This window comes from Danio aesculapii, chromosome 15 (assembly GCF_903798145.1).
Source record: "Danio aesculapii chromosome 15, fDanAes4.1, whole genome shotgun sequence".
NCBI classification, from domain to species: domain Eukaryota; kingdom Metazoa; phylum Chordata; class Actinopteri; order Cypriniformes; family Danionidae; genus Danio; species Danio aesculapii.
Window position 1 is genome coordinate 27,917,967 of NC_079449.1, and position 21,412 is coordinate 27,939,378.

General features: G+C 36.9%; 1 protein-coding gene across 1 annotated transcript in view; it reads right to left on the minus strand.

The window, feature by feature from the left end:
• sgsm2 (small G protein signaling modulator 2) overlaps positions 1-21,412 on the minus strand; it is a 103,784-nt gene that overhangs the window by 41,186 nt on the left and 41,186 nt on the right. Inside the window, exons 3-5 of the mRNA XM_056473862.1 lie at positions 9,921-10,089; positions 1,636-1,800; positions 179-246 (exon numbers count right to left, since the gene is read on the minus strand). Of these exons, the coding sequence (XP_056329837.1) occupies positions 179-246; positions 1,636-1,800; positions 9,921-10,089 (402 nt within the window). The remainder of the gene's footprint in view (positions 1-178; positions 247-1,635; positions 1,801-9,920; positions 10,090-21,412) is intronic.

The window sequence follows — 21,412 nt, forward strand, 5'->3', positions numbered from 1 at the left end:
AATGTGATTAAAAGTGAATTAGAACCATGAATAAAAAGATGTCAGAGAAAATGATGAATAAAAATCAATAGCTAACTCCTTTTGTATCTCTTTGCATTGAACATGGTCAATCTTCAGTGATCAATAAATCTCCATTAGCTGTATTATGTGAAGTGTTTTAAGCATCAGATGGACTCACCCAGCAGTGCCGCCAGTATGGGTCCAAACACAGAGTCGTGCATGAGAGCCTCCTTTTCATAATACTTACTACGGGCACACAAAGAGCAAACACACACAAAGTATGTATGTCAATAACCCGAGAGCTCTATTAAGGGCTGAGCAAATAACCCATTATGTCATGAGCTCCACATGATGTTCCTAACTATCACCATGGACAAAAATACTGCAATTCGAGCCTTAATGTTGGGAAATTTTATAATGTGAATAGGAAAGATGAGCAATCCATGTTATGTAGTCACTATTACTTAGCAGAAAAAAATGACCAAATGTCTACGCTATGGCTGCTAACTGGTTTGTTTGTTAAAAACAATTCATGTTGAACAGTACTCTATAATTGAACAAAAAAATGAGAAGAGCTCAGACAGTAGAATACAAAAACAAGATGACAAACATTAAAGCACAACTCATCAAATATACTGATAAATTGACATTAAAATAACATTTTGCTTAAAAAACAAAAAGAATGAAAACTTAAAAGTGAAAACTAAATGTGAGATCCACAAAAAATGTACTTACAGATACCATTATACTACCTTCATTTGATTACATCAATAATAGCACACTTCTGTACAATTGTAATGTATACAATTATTGGCTCTTTCTTTTTTTTCTTGAAGAGACAGTGTAAACTCAACATTCGTAAATGTAAGTGGCACGTCATGATTTTGCCAAGTACGATGCAATCATGGATTAACATCTATGTTGATGCTGGAACTTCATTTTTGTTGAAAAATGTAATCCATAACTATTCCCTTCCCCTAAACAAAACCGTAACTGTTAATTATTTCCAAAATTAGAGGAATAATAGTTGGATAACAATAATGTAGAAGTGCATAAACCTAACCGTAATCCTAAACTTAATATAAACGGTAAATGTATCCCTTAATTCTGATTGGCTGATTGCAATGCTGTTCCAAAATTAACATAGATGTTCATCCAAAAACATATTCTCCTTGGTGAACTCAGGTTGGTGAATGTAAGTGTACCTAAGTTAGCCCAAGGGTTAATTTTCACTAAAAATGCCTTATTTATATAGTTGTTATTAGGTATCACATGAAAGAATAGCATCAGTAGTTTACAGAATAAAACTAAAATAAATACTCATTACATTTAGCCTTTTCTAACATACAACTATAAATCATAAATCTAGAGAAGCCAAACTGTATATATGAGATTTTTTATGAGAAGTAGCTCTCCTGTCCATACAAACTCACAATTATTGGTGAAAAAGACCAACTGTTTTTGTATGTAATGTCTTGCCTTAAACGAGTGAAGCTAGCCATCACGACATTATGATGTTAGGTACAAAAAAACATTTATGTTGAGAATTACTAAAGATTACACTGTTTTTAAATTGTAATCTTGCAATATGGTTTACAATTCAATTGAAATACAGCCAGTACAGAGGCCATTTACCTTGCATTATCCACAATATACTGCACAATCTTGTCCAAGACTTTCTCAAAGAGGGCAGTGCGGACCCATATGTGCTTGATAGCCTGTGCGGAGAGTGGCTGAGGGGCCCGTCCGGCAGAGGAACCCTGCCTCCTGAGGGACTCCTGTCCTGTGCTCTGGGTTCTCCTGGAGGAAACCATCAATAACGATCACATTAACAAGAGTCAACATAATAAAATACTCTCAAAACATAACCAAACATAGAACATTATTTTAATTCTCCTTAAAAAATACATGTATTTGATTTTTTTTGTTTAATATTTTAGACTTGCTTTGACCAGGCCTCTCATTTTGCCCTTATATTATATTTGTCCTCAAATAACCTTCTAAAAATGCCACACTTCCATTGTCTGGCCTTATGAAATAAGTGTGAGACACAAAAGGCATCATGACTGTGCCTGTCAGCAGGTGTTTCGAAGTGTTTGCCAGTCTATATCCTTCTCAATGCAGCCTCTCAACGGGATGACAGGATGAGATGCTCATCTACAGCAGTGCAGCGACAGACATGAAGCCACTCAAACCTGCCAGACACATTGAGCAAGTGTAACCCCAAAAGACTCACCTCAGAGTATTACAACTGATAAAACTCTCAGAGTGACACCACAGCCAGAACATTAGGAGCATTTGTCATTTGCCACTCAAACATCAACAACAGCTTGTTCATCTTATTCTGAAAAGCACATTTTAGACAAAAATCACTGAAGTAATAACAGCAATAGAAATTTGTGGTTCACTGAGGGTTACTTGGGTGCCTCAAGTTTTAACTTTTGGAAATCTAGTTTCGTTTTCAAAGTGTCAACACTGAGCAACAAATGCCTATTTAAATGTCTATTTATAACTGATTAGGAGCAAGTATGAATAACGATTGTTCTGCCTGTTAACTTTTGCTGCCAGGAGGAATTATTTGATGTCATGGATTAATGAAAAAACCCCTTCCATGAAAGGATGGCATTCAATCATTCAAGAGGCTATTCCCCTGGAATATTTAACATGCCTTAGCCACTCCACAACGGATACATTTATTCACACTTGGTCATCATATTTGGACAATATAAACCTGTGACATATGTGACATTTTAAATGTTGGAATGACATAATATGCTTATGTACATTCATTCATGTGTATTCTGTTTTCATCAAACTTCTCACTGGTCCCACCATATTGTATGGTTTGTATGGATTTTGCCATGTGTATAATATATAAATAAAATAACAGCATGTTAAAAAGGCCTATTTATCATGAATGTAAGTTCATCGTTTTCAAGAAAAGTTCAGATGAATGGGAAGATCATTTCCTGCTGAAGTTCGAAATAGATACTGTATACATTCTCTATTTGTGGCGTCAGTTATGTTTGTCAGAAAAGTGAGTAAACACATTAAGTGCCAACACTGAGCAGCACTTGCACCCATTTATCATGAATGAAATTAAAATGAAGGAGAAGAGAGTTGTTTACGGCTGAAATTGAGGAGAAATTGAGACATTCGTTCTCCCTGCTTGTAACACATGTAAGGAAAGTGAGTAAGTAAACATAAATACACTTTTTGACCAATAAGTACATGATTAATAATAGTTCATTAACTGTGATTTGGTGCAATTGTGTTCATATTAGAAGTGACCCATAGCAGAATTTGTGCAAACTGTACCCCAGGCCACCCTTATCAGAGGGACTCGGGTATGGTGCACATGTGCGAACCAAAGATCAGAAAACTGTTAACACTAGCAAAACAAACTGAACTCTACATTACCTGACTAAAGTCTTATCACCTATACAAGTGTTAGGAAAAACAAATAATAACTTGACTTCTAGTTGATCATTTGGTATCAGAAGTGACTTATATGAAAGGCAAAGGCCTCTAGATTACGCTTATTTTACCAAAATAAAATATGATCTGCCTTAATTTTGAATTATTTAATTAGGACAGTAAGGTCTGACTTTGCTTAGACAAAAGTTTTGTCACTTAACAGAAATAATGAACAGTATAGAATATAAAGTCATGATGCAGTGGAAAAAGAATGAATATTGTGTATGACTCCCCTGAGCTCTGAAATGGCAAAGAAAGCGTTCTTGCAGCACCCCGAGAGTTCATCAAGATTCTTTTGATTCATCTTCAATTCCTCCTCCTTCATCTTACCTCCTACTCAATAATGTTCATGTCTGGTGACTGGGCTGGCCAATCCTGGAGCACCTTAACCTTCTTTGCTTTCAGGAACTTTGATGTGGAGGCTTGAAGTATGAGAAGGAGCGCTATCCTGCTGAAGAATTTGCCCTCTTCTGTGGTTTGCAATGTAATGGGCAGCACAAATGTCTTGATACCTCAGGCTGTTCATGTTGCTATCCACTCTGCAGATCTCTCGCACTCCCTCATACTGAATGTAACCCTAAACAATGATATTTCCTTCACCAAACTTGACTGATTCTGTGAGAATCCTGGGTCCCTGTGGGTTCCAATAGGTCTTCTGCAGTATTTGTGATGATTGGAATGCAGTTCAACAGACGATTCATCGGAAAAATTGACCTTCTGCCACTTTTCCAAATGATCAACTAGAAGTCAAGTTATTATTTGTTGCTTTTAAAACTGGGATCGACTACAAGACTTTTGTCAGTTAGTGTACAGTCAGCAAAGATGCATTAAATTAGTCAAAAGTGACAATATAAAACATTGAGTCTAATCTAGACTTTAAGAAGTATGAAAAACAATCTTAATAACCCAAAACGTTTGAACTCTATGTTTAACTTTGCATAATTTCAGTCATCACTGCTAGTTGTCATTGAAAGCAAGACACCAGCTCAAGGGTGACACACAGTTGCTGCTGCATTCAGAGAAATCACAAAAGATCCAAGAAAGAAAAATCTTGCTTTAGGGTACTGTCAAGTTAGTGTGAAAGACTGAATAGAGCTGTTCATAAAAACAGTGGCACCAAGGAATACAATGAGAGAGTAAAAAAAACATAGTGGAGATCAGCATGTTTGAGGGAAATTTCTAGTTATTTGAACTTAAAGTTGCCCTGTTATGCTAACTTTGTTTTGGAGGTCACATTATAAAGGTTTACACATTCATTCAATGTCAAAATAACACTTCCTCGTAAAATCCTATGTATTCTCAACTCGTTTCTCACAGTGTCTGAAATGGTTCCTTCAAAGATCAGCTTTGTTTAAACTCCGCCTTTTCAACAGTTTATTCTGCTTTGATTGGCCAGTATTTAGTAACTGGTATACTGGAAAATATTAATAGTGATATCAAGATCTAGAGATAGACACCTTAAGTGTTCATAAGACACTTTGTAAAAAAGTAAGTGTTTATATTGGCTAAAAGTAAAGTACAATTAGATGCATAGTTTGTATTTTAAGACACCTATGCAAACACAGTAGTTAAACAGTAAAATATTACTGTAAGTGCAATCATTAATGGTCATTAATTTATTGGTGCACAAATGCAAACTTGTTACAATTTGTTTTATATCAAAAACAGTTAGTCTTTGAGAATCACATATCTGCTGAAATAGACAATCAGAGGTTACTGAAGGGCAAAATTCACTCATTATACCTCAAAACACTGAAATCTTAAATAAGTTTGATTAATAAATTAGATGCAATTGAATTAAATTTAGGAATTTGGTTCACTGAAGCGTGCATTTGCATTAAACAAATCAAGAAAAATAAACTTTCGACCTCTCTAACTGATCAATGTACTGTATAATTCGCACACTGGCTACAACAACAGTGTTTGAGGGTCAATGCCAATAATGACTGTACGCAAATTTAATGCTAATCTAAATAGGGTTGTGCAGAAAGTAAGACTGTAATTACTGACGTCTCCTTCAAAGCGGTTCAGAATTGGCTCTTTCTTCAGTAAGACAATAACTCCAGTTAGTCATTGTGAGCTCCGTTTGGAGGCTGTGGAGAGCTGGGAAGACCGCTGTAATGTTGAGTGCACAGATGAGGGAGTCCATCATGGGCGTAAGCCAATAACAGCCCACAGCCATCAATCTCCCTCCAGCCCGGACATCACAGTACAGCACAGCTGCAGGCGCACTACAGAAGGATGAGTCTGCTGTCTCTGCCACTGCGCCCTCATCTTCTCTGATTTACATACGCATTGATCCCATAACGGCCTACTATTTACACTATGTGAGCGTTGGCCACAGCGGTCGACATTCAGTATAAACAAGCAAATAAATCCCTGCACCTGAGATGAGCTATGCAGATGCTATGGAGATGAAACTGTGCATTTCTGCTCCAAAAGCAATAATGCTGGACACCCGGTGCTTCTGCAGAGGCCCATTAATAAAGATGAAGGGAGAAGAGCTTCTGTAATCAATCCACAAATAGCAGATACTGTATATTTGTATAGGGATTACTTACTTACACCCAGGGCCATTTATATCGAAGTTGATATTTAGCCGCTCCATGTTGGGAGTTTTGTAACTTCTAATTTTCACGAGGTGGGTCGTTAGCCCAACACTTAACTGCCAACCTGGAGGACCAGGACACACACATACACTACAGACAATTTAGTTTTGTAAAAGTGTTATATAAATAAACATAAATTGAATTGAATTTCAGGCACTGATGTTGGATAACTTTATTTACTTTGGTTTGTGAAAGCAAAATTCTTCTACGAGAGTGATTATACCACCTTTCGATGGTGAATGCGGTTATACTCATGGCAGGTATTATTCGGCAGTTTGGTCATTAATATGGCAACCGTCAAACGTCGTGTGGGAAACGACGTGGGAAATTTCTGCTTAGTAAAAAATTGTTAGTATCCATTTGAGACGACACTAGATGCCGATACTATGCTGTTGAGTGTGTTAGTGCATAGTTCATAAGTGCTTCACAAGTTCACACTTGCAATCGTTTCAGAATAAAGCACATTTGGCGTGCTGTCCGGGGAGAGGGCACTGAGCTCGGGGAGACACCCCAACTCGAGTTATTCCCCTTATCAGGAAACAGAGATGAATTGGGATTCGAGCGAAGTATCTAGCCCGGCCCCAGAACGCTCCCCCGGGATTGAAATGCTTAAGAGGTGTGGTGTTGGGGTGGTGGAGGGATACTAAAGTTGTGAGATGCTGCAGGTAAGACAGCTTTGGTATATATAGGGGTTTGGTCAAGAACTGATTGGATAATAGAATAATTGTCAATGACGTATTTGATACTGAAACTTCTGCGCGTGCTCCTCCCGAAATTTGTTTACAAAACATCACATAGTGTATAGTGTGCCATTTGGGACGCAACTGAATTGCCACTGTGTATGATATGTGCTATATAAATAAACTTGCCTTGCCTTGCCTATTGCTTAATTTTTACTTAAATCAAACAGTTTAACAATGTATTTTATTTCACAAAATCCTTCTGCTGGAGGTAAGCTAAATAAAATCACAGCTTACATGACAGAAATAAATTATATGAATGAATCAATAAGGTATAAATGTTTTTAAAGCTGTGTTTCAGCTCTGAATGGCTGCGGTATAGGCATTCAATAACCAGTGAGCATCCTGTTGCTCTAGTGATGGTGACACCATGGTGTTGCTGTGGCAATGCGAGTTACACTGTGTGTGTCAGTGCGTGTGTGTTCAGTGGAGGAGGGGTGTTTTAAATGGATAGGCAGGGAACACCGCACAACATGTGACTCCACATTAATTCTGCAAATACGTGACTGTGTGTGTGTGTATATGTGTGTGTTTGAGCAGCTACTGTATGAACACAAAGTGGTTTTGACTAATCCCTGATCACAACTGAGATGTTGAGCCACCTGGAGATTCTTGCTATTAGACCAGAGCGGTTGACTCTTGAGTGGCACATTGGCCATGTGGCTCTGCTAATGGAGAGTTAATGGGGAAATAAGAAGCTGACCGAAGCCCTGCAGCATCCGCCCAAACCATCCCTCATTTACAGTGCCGCAGAGCCAGTCTTCTGTGTAAAGCCTGACAAAACACAGCAGATCATGCCTCTCCACACACCAGATGTGATCTGCTTCCTGCTTTCATCATGAGCAGCTTATCAGTCATAAAGCTCTGCTGATATCGCTAATTTGATCAGTTGCAGTTTATGGCTTTCTGTGTCTTTTAGTATCTGCTCTTAGAGTTCAAAATAATAAGCAGAATGAGTGACTGCTGAAAGCCATTTTTAGCGCAAAAATTATTCCTTGTATTGCAGTTTAAAATGCGACACATGTCTTTGTAGTGATGTGTTGACTTTGAGCTAAACAATTGGCATGAATTTGGATTTAATTATCTTCATTCATAGCAAATGAGCAGATGAATAGAACAATAAACAAGAAAGTTTCAATAAGTGTTTCAATGCTGTGAAAAAGGGACATCCACTCCACAGCTATAACCACAACAATACAAAAGGAAGTATATACAGTTGGAGGCAAAATTATTTTCCTTCCTGTAAAATAAACTATTTTTCTAGTATTTCCCAAGTGATGTTTAACAGAGCAAGGCAGCTCATTCATTCATTCATTCATTCATTCATTCATTTTCCTTAAGTTTAGTCTCAATTTTAGAGGTCACCACAGCTGAATGAACCGCCAACTAATCCAGCATATATATTTTACACAGCAGATGCCCTTCCAACCGCAACCCAGTACTGGAAAACACCCATACACACTCATACACTACGGCCAATTTAGTTTATTCAATGGTGTATATGCACACAGACTTTTATTTCAGTCGGCCAGCCCCAGGGTTTCCGGTGAATTGTCATCCCATACAACATGGCGCGTTTAAGATCTGATTACTTTAAAAAAAAACAGCGATCTTCACTGCCTGGGTGAGATACGATATAAAGTGGGTATCAGAGCAAACAAGAAGCACTACATTAAATTCTTTAATTTCTAAGGAAATTAATTTTATCCCAGTATTTTAAGTGGAGTGTCTGCGCTAGCCTGCTGCTAATGACGGTGTCTGCATTTAAGCGGTCTTTCGTCTCTTTTTACGCTTTAAAATCTATTTAACTGATTATATTTGAATTACATTACAACATTGATGCTATAAAATAAACCATATGAAATTAAAAATAGTCACATAAACCTTTCACAGGAAGTTCATCATTGGCTGAAAAACACTAGCTGTGCATATAGCCCGTTCACTTACAGTGCATGTCTTTGGACTGTGGGGAAAACCGGAGCACCGGGAGGAAATCCACACGTACATGGTTGCCATGTCACACTGTAAGATCTCATAATATCAAATTGAACGATGATGAAGACACGCCAAACATGGAAGAAAACTCACATGACGTCATCCATTCGAGACACTTTCACTATCCCGCGTTCTGAAATGATTCCTCACAGCAAACATAAACAATCCGTAGTGGCAATTCTGCACACAGCATGCCTCAATAATAAATCTAGGAAGAAGAAATCAGTTTTGACACCACTCCCCTTGGTGGTTTGAATTGTCTCACAGATTGCATCATCAGATTCGGCGCTCCAATAAGTTCTTGGTTTGATGCCTGTCGCAGATGTTGTCACACTGCAGGAAAGTGTCTGAAATCTACTGACACTGCCAGAACTTCATTGGAGGTAAAATATGATCGCAACTGCTATTACCGGCTGCCAGTGGACATGTCAAACCAAAGATCAAAGACCACAAATTTTAGCCTAGGATTTCAGGAATCTTTTAGGATTTCCCAAATTTGTCTCAGATGACCGAATCGTGGCTGAAATCCCACAGTGTCATTAAAAAATAGAACAAAGATTTGTATTATTGTTATAGTGTCTACCATTCTTTTTCTTTGATATTTTATTACCTTGTGAGACTTTAGAAACTTAGTTTGAGTGGACAGCTCAGACAACTTGCAGAAAAGTAAAAACAACATCACAAAGAATCAGGATAAAATCATAAATCGGGGATCAGGGTGGGGCCAAGCTGAAGTCTCTCTCTGATCCTCCGAGCTCTGCAATGGTTGTGGAAATTCCAAATTGAACCAAATCAAATAATTACAATTGGCTTACAATGACAATTCAGAAAAAACGTCAACCACCAAAGCCTGGGAATTAAAAAATAAATGAATAACTAAAATAATCCTAAATCATAATTTTCCTGAAAAAAATCATGACACAATATTTTTGTCACGTGGCCCTCCCCTACATGTACCCAATAAAAAAGTATCCAAATAAAAAAAACAACCTTAAATTCACAGTGTGACATTACCACATGTGCACTGGTAAGAAAGATGTTTTGCTAAAGCTAAAGTTTGATAAAATTAAAGCTATTTGTGTGCAATGTGTGGTCATACCTGGTGATTTCAGCCTGCTGCTGTAGCTGTTCTTGAACCTTGCGGCAGATCTCGCTCACTGTGGTGTTCACTTTGCCGATCTTAGTGAAGAGGGCAGCGATTTTATCACTGCGGAGGAATCCTGCCGCTCTCCTCTTCAGCAGGTGGCTTAAGCAAGCCTCGATGGAGCCTGCAGGAACATAAAGGGAGGAGTTTATAAGATCAAACAAAAACGCTGGATACACTTAAGCAATTACCATCTTATTATTTCCAACTGCTTTGTGAATTTCTTTAATAACAACCATTTGTTCTCACGCGTCAAGTTTTCAATTCCATTTCTTTACCAGGGGGCTTTTTCTATCGATGAACTGGCGTGATGCAAGGGAAAATCTTATTGCAGGAGTAATTGCGTTCAGCTTGATACTTATTCTCCTTTCGTGAGGTAAACAGCCATGACGGGAGTCGCAATTGCAACCGGGAATGAGATTTACCACCAGTTCCTGGAGCACAGCTAAATATTTTACTAAGGCAGAGTCAAGGCGAACTACCTGTTACCATGCCTGCTTCTTCTGGGACTCAGTTGCCTGAAGCGCTCGGTGTTCAGTTCCAAAACAAATAAACAACGCAAACAGTTCCCTAGTCCCCTAATCTCACCGATGAAAGATAGAGAGGATGCTCATATTGGCGCAAAAGGGGCGACTAATGCGTTCGTCCATCTTTCTTGACACGTAGCCAAGTTCTCATGCGACATAAATTAAGACGCACGACTCGAGGAGGTCTGCTCAGCAAATGAAATCAAAATGATCTTTTTACACGATAGCAATGAAAGGCCGGTCATCAGATTTGCATCTGCCATAGTAAAGTCTACCTGTCGACTTGCAGCATGATTGATGCTATCAATATCTCAGCAGAATCGAGGCCCTGCTACATAATCGACTGCATTTGTGAAAGCAATCAGATGTTTATGGTCGTAATAGCACTTTTATTGCTTGGTTTGTGCGACCGGGGGCAGCAGCTTAAGTATTCTCATCTTCAAGTTTTTCTCTTTAAGAGTCTGTTTCATACATTTAGATAGCTGAAGCCACATTCATGAATGGGAAATGCATGCAAACTGACTCTCAGGAAAGGGTCAAGAAATATATTGTAGAAAATACAGGTCAGAAAGATTTTCTTTCTTTTTATAAAGTTATTTTTTAGCAATTTTTAAATAAATGGATGGCAATGCGGTGGCGCAGTAGGTAGTGCTTTTACCTCACAGCAAGAAGGTCACTGATTTGAGCCTCGGCTGGGTCAGTTGGCGTTTTTGTGTGGAGTTTGCATGTTCTCTCTGCGTTCGCATGGGTTTCCTTCGAGTGCTCTGGTTTTCCCTCACAGTCCAAAGACATGTGGTACAGGTTAATTAGGTAAGATAAAATTGTCCATAGTGTATGACTGTGAATGAGAGTGTATGGGTGTTTCTCAGTGATGGGTTGCAGCTGGAAGGGCATACGCTGCATAAAACATATGCTGGATAAGTTGGCGGTTCACTCCACTGTGGCGACCCCAGATTAATAAAGAGACTAAGCCGAAAAGAAAATGAATGAATGAAATAGATCAGAAATGACAATAAACACATGTATAAATATGTGTTATATGCAGTGTTGGGGAAAGTTGAAAGTAATGCATTACAATATTGAGTTACTCCTCAAAAGATAACTAGTTGCGTTACTTAATTACTTTTTATGGTAAGTAATGCGTTACTTTAAATTTAAGTTACTTTTGCGTAACTTTTTTTCTTAACCTTGACTGAGGCTTAATCTCTGTCAGAACTTGCAGGTGTTTTTGATTTTTTTTCTTAAACAGAGCAGCTCTGCAATGAACAGCATACTGTATAACCTTCATTTACCTTAAAAAAACTAATAATTTAAGAACTTCCTGACCCAAGCGCTATACATGCCGTATATACAGTTTAAAATGTTTGCCGTATAACATTTAAAGCAATGTCTTTGTACTTTTTGTCTTATTAGTAAAGTAAAATCACGATGCATCGAGACAATTCCATTTGCATTTCTTCAATGCGTTCAGAATCATGAGAATACTTCCATTGCAGAAATGTAAGGGCTGTCATCTTGGTTTCTGTTTGTTACTGCATTATCTTATTGAGTGCAGGATTCAATGTGACGACTTTCATTTTAATTCAGCAATTCATTTTTTAAAAGATAATTAATTAAAGGAGCAGTGTGTAACAGTGACATGTGTGGTTGAACTAGTGGTTAAACTAGGTATTGCATTCCTGGATCAATACACACAAACGCAGGTTGCCAGAATGACGTGAGTGTACCTGAATATTGAGCCTAAAGGCTGATTTGAACTGTTTTCTAACTAAAAGCAACGGCACGCGATAGAAGAAATATTTTTTTCATATTAAAAGCAGTTTTTGTCCTAACCAACATCTTAAAAATACACCTCATGTGCTTTATTCAGTGGTAAATGATCAAAATGTGAGTTTGAATGGCATTTTACATGATATTTATTGCCATACTACAGAAAGCAGCAGAAAATAAAATAAACCGTGTGAAATTGAACTTTAGAACTGTGACTCAGTGCAAGCCAAGTTACAAAGCAAATATCAATCATTTAGCATGTACATTTAATAATGTAAAAGATGTTTAATTTGTATTAATTAGGCTACAAACCATTTCGTGAGTCAGTGCATATTCTGTGCTTCTGAATGGCTGTATTTAAATTTTTGCTGTGTTTCGTCTGGTGCAAATGGCCAAATTGATTATCACTGCGTATCTTGTCATGTAGCGTGACATGAGGTTACAATGTAACTGGCTCACCTAATGTTTACAGAATCAGAATCAGAATCAGAAAGAGCTTTATTGCCAGGTATGTTCACACATACGAGGAATTTGTTTTCATGACAGAGCTTCTACAGTGCAACAGAGACAGGACAAAAAACAGATAATAAATATATATATATATATAAAAAAAATAGAAGTAAGTAGTGAGTGCAAGTCTACAAATTGACAAGTGTATGTACAGCTATATTACTATATACAACGTTATATGAGCAGCTGTTATGTGCAAATTGGCATGTAAAGTGTGTTGTTAAATAAGTGTATATGTGTATAAAAGTGTATAGCAAGTAGTGATGTTGGTTCCACAATTATTATCATCAAGTGTTCATGAGATGGATTGCCTGAGGGAAGAAACTGTTTCTGTGTCGGGCTGTTCTGGTGCGCAGTGCTCTGTAGCGTCGACCAGAAGGTAAAAGTTCAAAGAGGCAGTGTGCTGGGTGTGAGGGGTCCAGAGTGATTTTGGCAGCCCTTCTGCTGGCTCTGGATTTTTTACATTAGATAAACAAAGATATTTGATAAACTAATAACCTCATGTGAAATTCTGCGTCTCATTTTGGAGTCTGCTACTGTCCACTAGAGGTCACATTTTGGTCGGGCAGACATTCTTTGAGAGCCTTTCTGACTGAATGAATCAAATACACATTCTTCCAGCAAGGCAATCCGGGGTTCCTGAAATATAATTGGCTAAACTAACATTAGGCGGGTTAAAATAGCCAAAACAAAGACAGCTTTCTGGCACAGAAAACATATTTTCAAAGCAGAATATCTGACTTTAGCAATGTTTTTCAGATAAACATTCAGATGTTTAATTAGTATATATTTTTAACTGCAAACACATTATGGTATTTTTATGCCTTAGAAGAGTCAAAAACTTGCATACAGCACCTTTAAACTAAAAAGTAACACATTATATAAAAAAAACTCAAATATTATTACTTAAAGGGCACCTATGGTGAAAAATCTACTTTTAAAGCCGTTTGGACAGACATACGTGCATGTATGGTGTATAAACCGTCATATTGGGGTGAAATAAACAGACCGTGCGCTCTCTCTCTCTCTCTCTCTCTCTCTCTCTGTGTGTGTTAGTGTCTGCGCTATTGGTGTGTGTGTGTGCGCGTGAACTTTGTAGTGACATTGTGTGTGACTCATGGTTGCAACTCACAAAAACTGCATCAAATACTGATTGGTAAAGTTCTTACTGTAGTATTTCTCACAAACGCGACGTGAGATCTGCTTCATGAAGCAGCCGAGGGCGGGGACTGAGGCATGTTGCTGACAGGCACGTGGGAACGGTGGGCGGGGAGGACTAGCCTTAAAGGCCCAGTACAAAAAACAGCAACCAAGTTTTACCGTCTATAATACAGACACTTCAGACAGCTATAACAAATATTCTGATGGTTGTTTTGAGCTCAAACTTTACAGACACATTCTGGGGACACAAAAGACTTATATTAAATCTGGAAAAAGGGCTAACCTAGGTGCCTTTTAATACTTTTAAGTAATGCGTTACTTTTCTCGTTAATATTATTACTTGCGTTACTTGTAGTGCCTTATTCACAAGTTAACACTAGTTTATATATGTTATAAATGTGGCATTTCTTTACTTATTTATTGAACAAATACTATCACTTTTGCATCAAATCAATATGTTAGGATTATAAGAAGATAACATTTCAAATCTTCCAAACTTTAATTTTTTTTTCTTCAAAAAATGTGTATGGAAATCATGGTTATTCGATCAAATATCGATTCCTTACCTTGTCAGTATTTAAAACACTGTTGTTGTGTTAATTAAAAATTATTATAACAACTGTTGTGCTATTTTATGCAAAATAAAAATTCTCTATATGACATTGTTATTTACAATTCATAAGAAATGTCCATAAATAGTTTGCAGAGTAAAAGTGCTACATAATCGCCATTTTTAAAAGCAAACAGATGCTTACGGCGGTAATAGCACTTTTATAGCTCAGTCTGTGCCACCGGGAGCAGCGGCTTAAGCATTTTCATCTTGTTTTATATATTTAGACAGTTAAAATGCACATGCATGAATAGGAGATCCATGCAAACTGGAGATCAACACCCAAGAAAGGGCCAAGAAAGTCAACCACATTGGTTTTCATTAAGCTGTAGAAGCCAGTGATGCAGAAAAAGACCTGATCAACAAGCTGCAAATATGTTGCTAATCTACACCACTAATTTCACACTATACAACAAGATGAATCATCTAAGTGGCTGCTGAGTGCTTTCCCCTTGAGAACTCGGCACGATTACTGTCCTCTCCCAAAAGAGGCTCTGATTTAAACAGTAAAGCCCTGAGAGGATCTCTGAGGACTGCCACTTCCTGTGTTTCTCGGTTCTATCATCCAGAGAGCAACAAATGTGCAGACAAAGCGCCGTGCAGTTGAGAAGTGAGCTGAACACTCCTGAAGATGTATTTACATAATCTCTCAGTGCTTCTGCTGCTGCGCACGCCATCCTGTATGCATCCATACACCCACAATATACTGTTCTCATGCTTGGTACGATGTTTTCAACAGTATCATGCAGAAAATAATGCACGTAACCAATCTGCCAGCTAACAATGGCTGAAAACGGCTTTGGTTTTCTAATGATAATTTAATAGCTATGTGTATCAGAAATAAAGGCAATGTGTTTGTAACATTTGACTAAATTATGCACAAAAACATTTGCTAGATATTCCACTCAGATTTTTTCTATTGATGTTTTATTTTCTAGATAAAAAAGTTTAAGTTACTGTAGAAGCTATACTGTAAAAAATGCTGGGTTCCACAGAATACATTTCTGTTGGGACAACGTGAAAAAATGAAGTTAACATGTTATTTATTTACAATTTTAGATGGTATTAAGCACAATTTTAACTAATTAACTAAGTCACTAATAGCTTGTAACAGTTAAAGATATTATTTACAAACATAGTTAACCTGCAGCTCTATAGCATATAGATGATGTGCATGTTGTCTCAGCTTGTTTTAAATAAATAGTTTGAACAAACAGCAAACATCATTCTTTTGAATTTACATTTTGACATTTTTGAAGATTTTTATTTGATCTTTTTTTTCAGTTTTTGGGATCAGTAGCATTTTTTTTTAGTAAGCAATACTTTTGTTTAGCAATGTTATGATAAGTGGTTCAGAAACGACAATAAACATGTTAAATGTTATAAAAGATTCATATGACCATTACGTAAAAAAAAATCTAAATACTTTTTTTACTTTCTATATTGAAGCAATGCCACAATTTGAGCACCAAATTAGTATATTGCGATTATTTCTTATTCTGTAAAGGTCTGATAACACTTCAGTGAGAAAATGCACAACAGCATGAAATGCACAAGAAACATCAGTTACATAATTTTAAGTTACAATTCTCGCTATTAAAAAACCATTACCTAAGACTTTTAATCAATAAACTTCTAATTTGCTGTTTGAGTAAGGTATTGTATGTATGTATACATACATATATACATACATACATACATACACACACGCACATATATATATATGTGTGTATGTATATACATACATATACATATATATACACATACATATATACATACATATATACATACATATACATATACAGTTGAATATACAGTTTTTTCTTTTTTAAATATTTCCTAAATGATGTTTAACAGAGCAAGGAAATTTTCATAGTATGTCTGATAATATTTTTTCTTCTAGAGACAGTCTTATTTGTTTTATTTTGGTAATAGAATAAAAGTAGTTTAAAATTTTTTAAAAGCCATTTTAAGGTCAAAATTATTAGCCCGTTTAAGCTAATTTTTTTTCGTCTGTCTACAGAACCAAACCATTGTTTTACAATAACTTGCCAAATTACCCTAACCTTAAGCTTATTAACCTTCTTAAGCCTTTAAAATTCACTTTAAGCTGTACAGAAGTGTCTTGAAAAAATACTTAGTAAAATAATATTTACTGTCATCATGGCAAAGATAAAATAAATCAGTTATTAGAAATCAGTTATTAAAACTATTAAGTTTAGAAATGTGTTGAAAAAATCTCTGTTAAAGAGAAATTGGGGAAAAAATAAACAGTATATTATAAAATATATTAAAAAAAAAAATATATATATATATACTATTAGTTAGGTTTAGGTATTGGTGATTTTAGGAAATTAGAATAAATCCTACTTAATAATACTAAATATCTTAACAATAGGCATGTAATAAGGCGGTAAACAATACTGAGAATTGGTAATAAAGTGTTACTGAAACATCCATGTACATTCATATCCCTCATATGAATAAGATCAGTTGTGTGTCTAACTAAAGAAATAATGAAATAATTGAAATAATGTATGGGAAATCCCATTATGCGACATTAAGGGTTGATCTGATTCAACTCTAACAACCTCCACTCAATAATGCTGAACTAAGAGCACCTGACAGACACATTGGGGATTTAATGAGCATCAAATTAGACGTACTCCCTCTATAAATCATGTGGTGTAGCTTTACATGCTAGTCTTAATGGCACACTAATGACCACAAGCCTCTCATGATCATTCTGTCATGAAAGCTGATCCGATATTTTATTATAATGACTCCTATCAGTTTATTTGAAAGGCATCTGTGGGTTTATTGTCCTTGTGACAAATATTCCAATTGTCTTGGTGGTGCAAAGGCAAGACACAAAAGCCAAAATCATCGTTTATTCATTTTGAGATTCTGCTTCAATGTCATGCCTTTATTTAAGTGGAAAGCAGATTTTCAAAAAATACACATTTATGTTTTTAATTATTATGTTTTACCATGTTATTTATTATTTTGTTACACATGATGTATTTATATCTATTAGTTAAGCAATTCATTTAATATTTTTACATATTCATCTGTGATGTCTTTTCCAGCCCAGCAGCAAAATAAAAAAAAACTAAGGATGCACCAGATTTTTAGCTGCTGAAATTGTTATTAAAGTTACTAATTGTTATTAAGTTCAATTTGAAAACGTCTTTAAATTAGAACATTTATTTAAATTATTGATAAATAATAAATCATAATTAATTATTAAAAAGCATTTTTGGTTTCAGTTTTTGGCAAAGTAACATAACTACTGTATTAACATTAACACAATGTATTACTAATGCTAATTTAATAGTTAACTACAGTGCATCCGGAAAGTATTCGTAGCGCTTCACTTTTTCCACATTTTTTATGTTACAGCCTTATTTCAAAATGGATTAAATTCATTTATTTCCTCAAAATTCTACACTCAATATCCCATAATGACAATGTGAAAAAAGATTTTTTTTAAATTGTTGCAAATTTATTAAGAATAAAAACCTGAAAAATCACATGCAAATAAGTATTCACAGTATTTGCTGTGAAGCTCTAAATTGAGCTCAGGTACATTCTGTTTCCACTGATCATTCTTGAGATGTTTCAGCAGTTTAATTGGAGTTCACCTATAGTGGTATATTCAGTTGATTGGACATGATTGAAAAAAGGCATAGACCTGTCTATATAAGGTCCCAAGGTTGACAGTACATGTCAAAGCACAAACCAAGCATGAAGGCAAAGGAATTGTCTGTAGACCTTCGAGACAGGATTGTCTTGGGGCACAAGGCTGGGGAAGGTTACAGAAAAATTCCTGCTGCTCTGAAAGTTCCAATGAGCACAGTGGCCTCCATCATCCATAAGTGGAAGATGTTTGGAATCACCAGGACTCTTCCTATAGCTGGCCTGCCATCTAAGCTGGGTGATCGGGGGAGATGGGCCTTAGTCAGGGAGATGATCAAAGTGATCAATAACCCAATGGTCACTCTGTCTGAGCTCCAGCGTTCTTCTGTAGAGAGAGGAGAACCGTACAGAAGGACAACCATCTGTGCAGCAATCCACCAATCAGGCCTGTATGGTAGATTGGCCGGACGGAAGCCACTCTTTAGCCTGGAATTTGCCAAAAGGCATCTGAAGGACTCTCAGACCATAAGAAACAAAATTTTCTGGACTGATGAGACTAAAATTGTACTCTTTTGAGTGAATGCCAGGTGTTACGTTTGGAGAAAACCAGGCACCGCACATCACCAGGCTAATACCATCCCTACAGTGAAGCATGGTGGTGGCATCATCATGCTGTGGGGATGTTTTTCAGCACCAGGAACTGGACAACTAGTCAGGATGGAGAGAAACAGAGACATCCTGAAAGAAAACCTGCTTCAGAGTGCTCTTGACCTCGACTGTTCATCTTCCAGCAGGACAATGACCCAAAGCACACCGCCAAAATATCAATGGAGTGGCTTCACAACAACTCAGTGAATGTCCTTGAGTAGCCCAGCCAGAGCCCAGATCTAAATCCTATTGAACATCTCTGGAGAGATCTGAAAATGGCTGTACACCGTCGCTTCGCCATCCAACCTGATAGAGCTTGAGAGGTACGGCAAAGAGGAATGGGCAAAAATTCCCAAAGACAAGTGTGACAAGCTTGTGGAATCATATTCAAAAAGACTTGAGGCTGTAATTGCTGAAAAGGTGCATCAACAAAGTATTGAGCAAAGGCAGTGAATAATTATGTACATGTGATTTTTCAGGTTTTTATTCTTAATAAATTTGCAACAATTAAAAAAAATCTTTTTTCACATTGTCATTATGGGGTATTGTGTGTAGAATTTTGAGGAAATAAATGAATTTAATCCATTTTGGAATAAGGCTGTAACATAAAAAAATGTGGAAAAAGTGAAGCCCTATGAAAACTTTCCAGATGCACTGTACAGTATGTGTTCCTGAAAAAAAATATAGAAATGATGCACTCAAATATTGTTATAAGTTTTCTATGTACTGTTTTCTAGATGGAACAGAAATATAACATTGAAAACATTCAATTAATTGACTTTTTAGAAAAACTTTTGGGGTCAGAAAGGTTTATTTTGTTTTAGAAAGCAGTACATTTTGTACACTAGGGTCAAAGTAAAATTGATCACAAATGACACTAAAGACATTTATAATGTCACAATATTATGCAAGTTATAATGTTATGCAAATTAGTACATATTTAATTAGATGCTGATTAATTTGCAAACTGTCATCTGAAAAAAGTCTTAATTAAATTTGCTCATATCTTCTAGTCAAACAATTACCTAAACATTTTCCCTTATTCACCTGTCATGTCTCATCTTAAACCTGGCAACATCCAATTAGACTCTCCATAACAGAAAATTTAAATAAATAAATAAAAAAGTGCTTGCTTTGACATTACACCAGCACACTTGCAAAACTGACTATACATCCACTGACAGACTGAATGACGGCTGAAATCAATCTCTTTGAGAGGAGGAGTATGTGTGGATGCCTGCGGCTGTGCGATCGCTGCGTCCACAGGGAAACACACCTGTGTGTGTGCGCAGTCAAGCTGTGACTCACAGTAATAGACAGTAATGAACTGCATTACAGAGGCAGTCGGCAGCAACACGAAGCGTAGGAGGAGCAGAGTTGGAGGACCACGGGAAAAAGAAGAAAAAGATTAGACAAGGACTGAAAACGAGGGGCAGAGAAAGGCAGGGAAGAAGAAAGGCAGAGTTAAAGTGATGAAGAGTGAGGAAATGAGAGGGGAGAGAGAGCGTGAGAGAAGCTACAGACCCAAAACAAGAGATTAATAGAGTAGAATAAAAAGAAATGGCACAGGCTGTGTGAGTCACTGCTCTCGGGCACCGCTGTACCTCTTCATCAGCCTGATCTGTGTCCCTCAGACTGGACGGCTCTCATCTTCACAGAGACGTCTGAATGTGGGATTTTCACTCCTCCAAACTATGTGGAACTGATCATTAACAGGGAGAAATGACAATTTAGAAAGTCTAGGACAGCATAGTTTAACTTCAAATCATCATTGAAGTCAAGATTATATCTCAAGATATGTCAAGATTAGACATAAGTTTTAAGTAAAGTTTATTTATAAACTAATTTCGAGAGGATCACGTGCTTATAATTGCTTGCTTATTTAATTTATGATTCACCAATCAGACGATTCCTAAGCCACCATAAATACCCTAAGTTCCATATAACAGCCCCCCTTCTACCCCTACTCCTCCTCCTTTCCTAGATGGATGGCACGGTGGCCCATTGGTTAGCACTGTTGCCTCACAGCAAGAACGTCACTGGTTCTAGTCCTGACCAAGCCAGTTGAGTTTACACGTCCTCCCTGTGCTCATGTGGGTTTCCCCCGGGTTCCCCGGTTTCCTCCCACCGTCCAAAAACATGCAACTTAAGTTCATTGACGAATCCAAATCAGCACCATAGACATGGTCCTAGTAAGTAGTTATATCTTTAGAGCAATCACTATCTGTTCATTAGCTACTACAGCGGGGGAGTTCTCAAGATCTTTCTAAGCTCAATCTCCCCTCTCGCCTTGTAAATGGGAGGGAGCCCCGGGCTCGAGGATCTTATGAGCTCAGGACTCTCTCCCGGGACAGCATGCCAATCATCAGTCAAGTGTGAACTCTTGAATTGAAGTACTTAAATGACTAAAACTGAATCGAAAATAATAAAGAGTTACTGAAATTGATGGATAAACAACATCTATTTAAAAAAATAAAACTATTAATAAATACTACACTGAAAAAAATATTCATTGGATTTACTCAATTTATTTATAGTAACTGGTTGCAAACTATTTATATGGAATGAATTTAAATAAACAA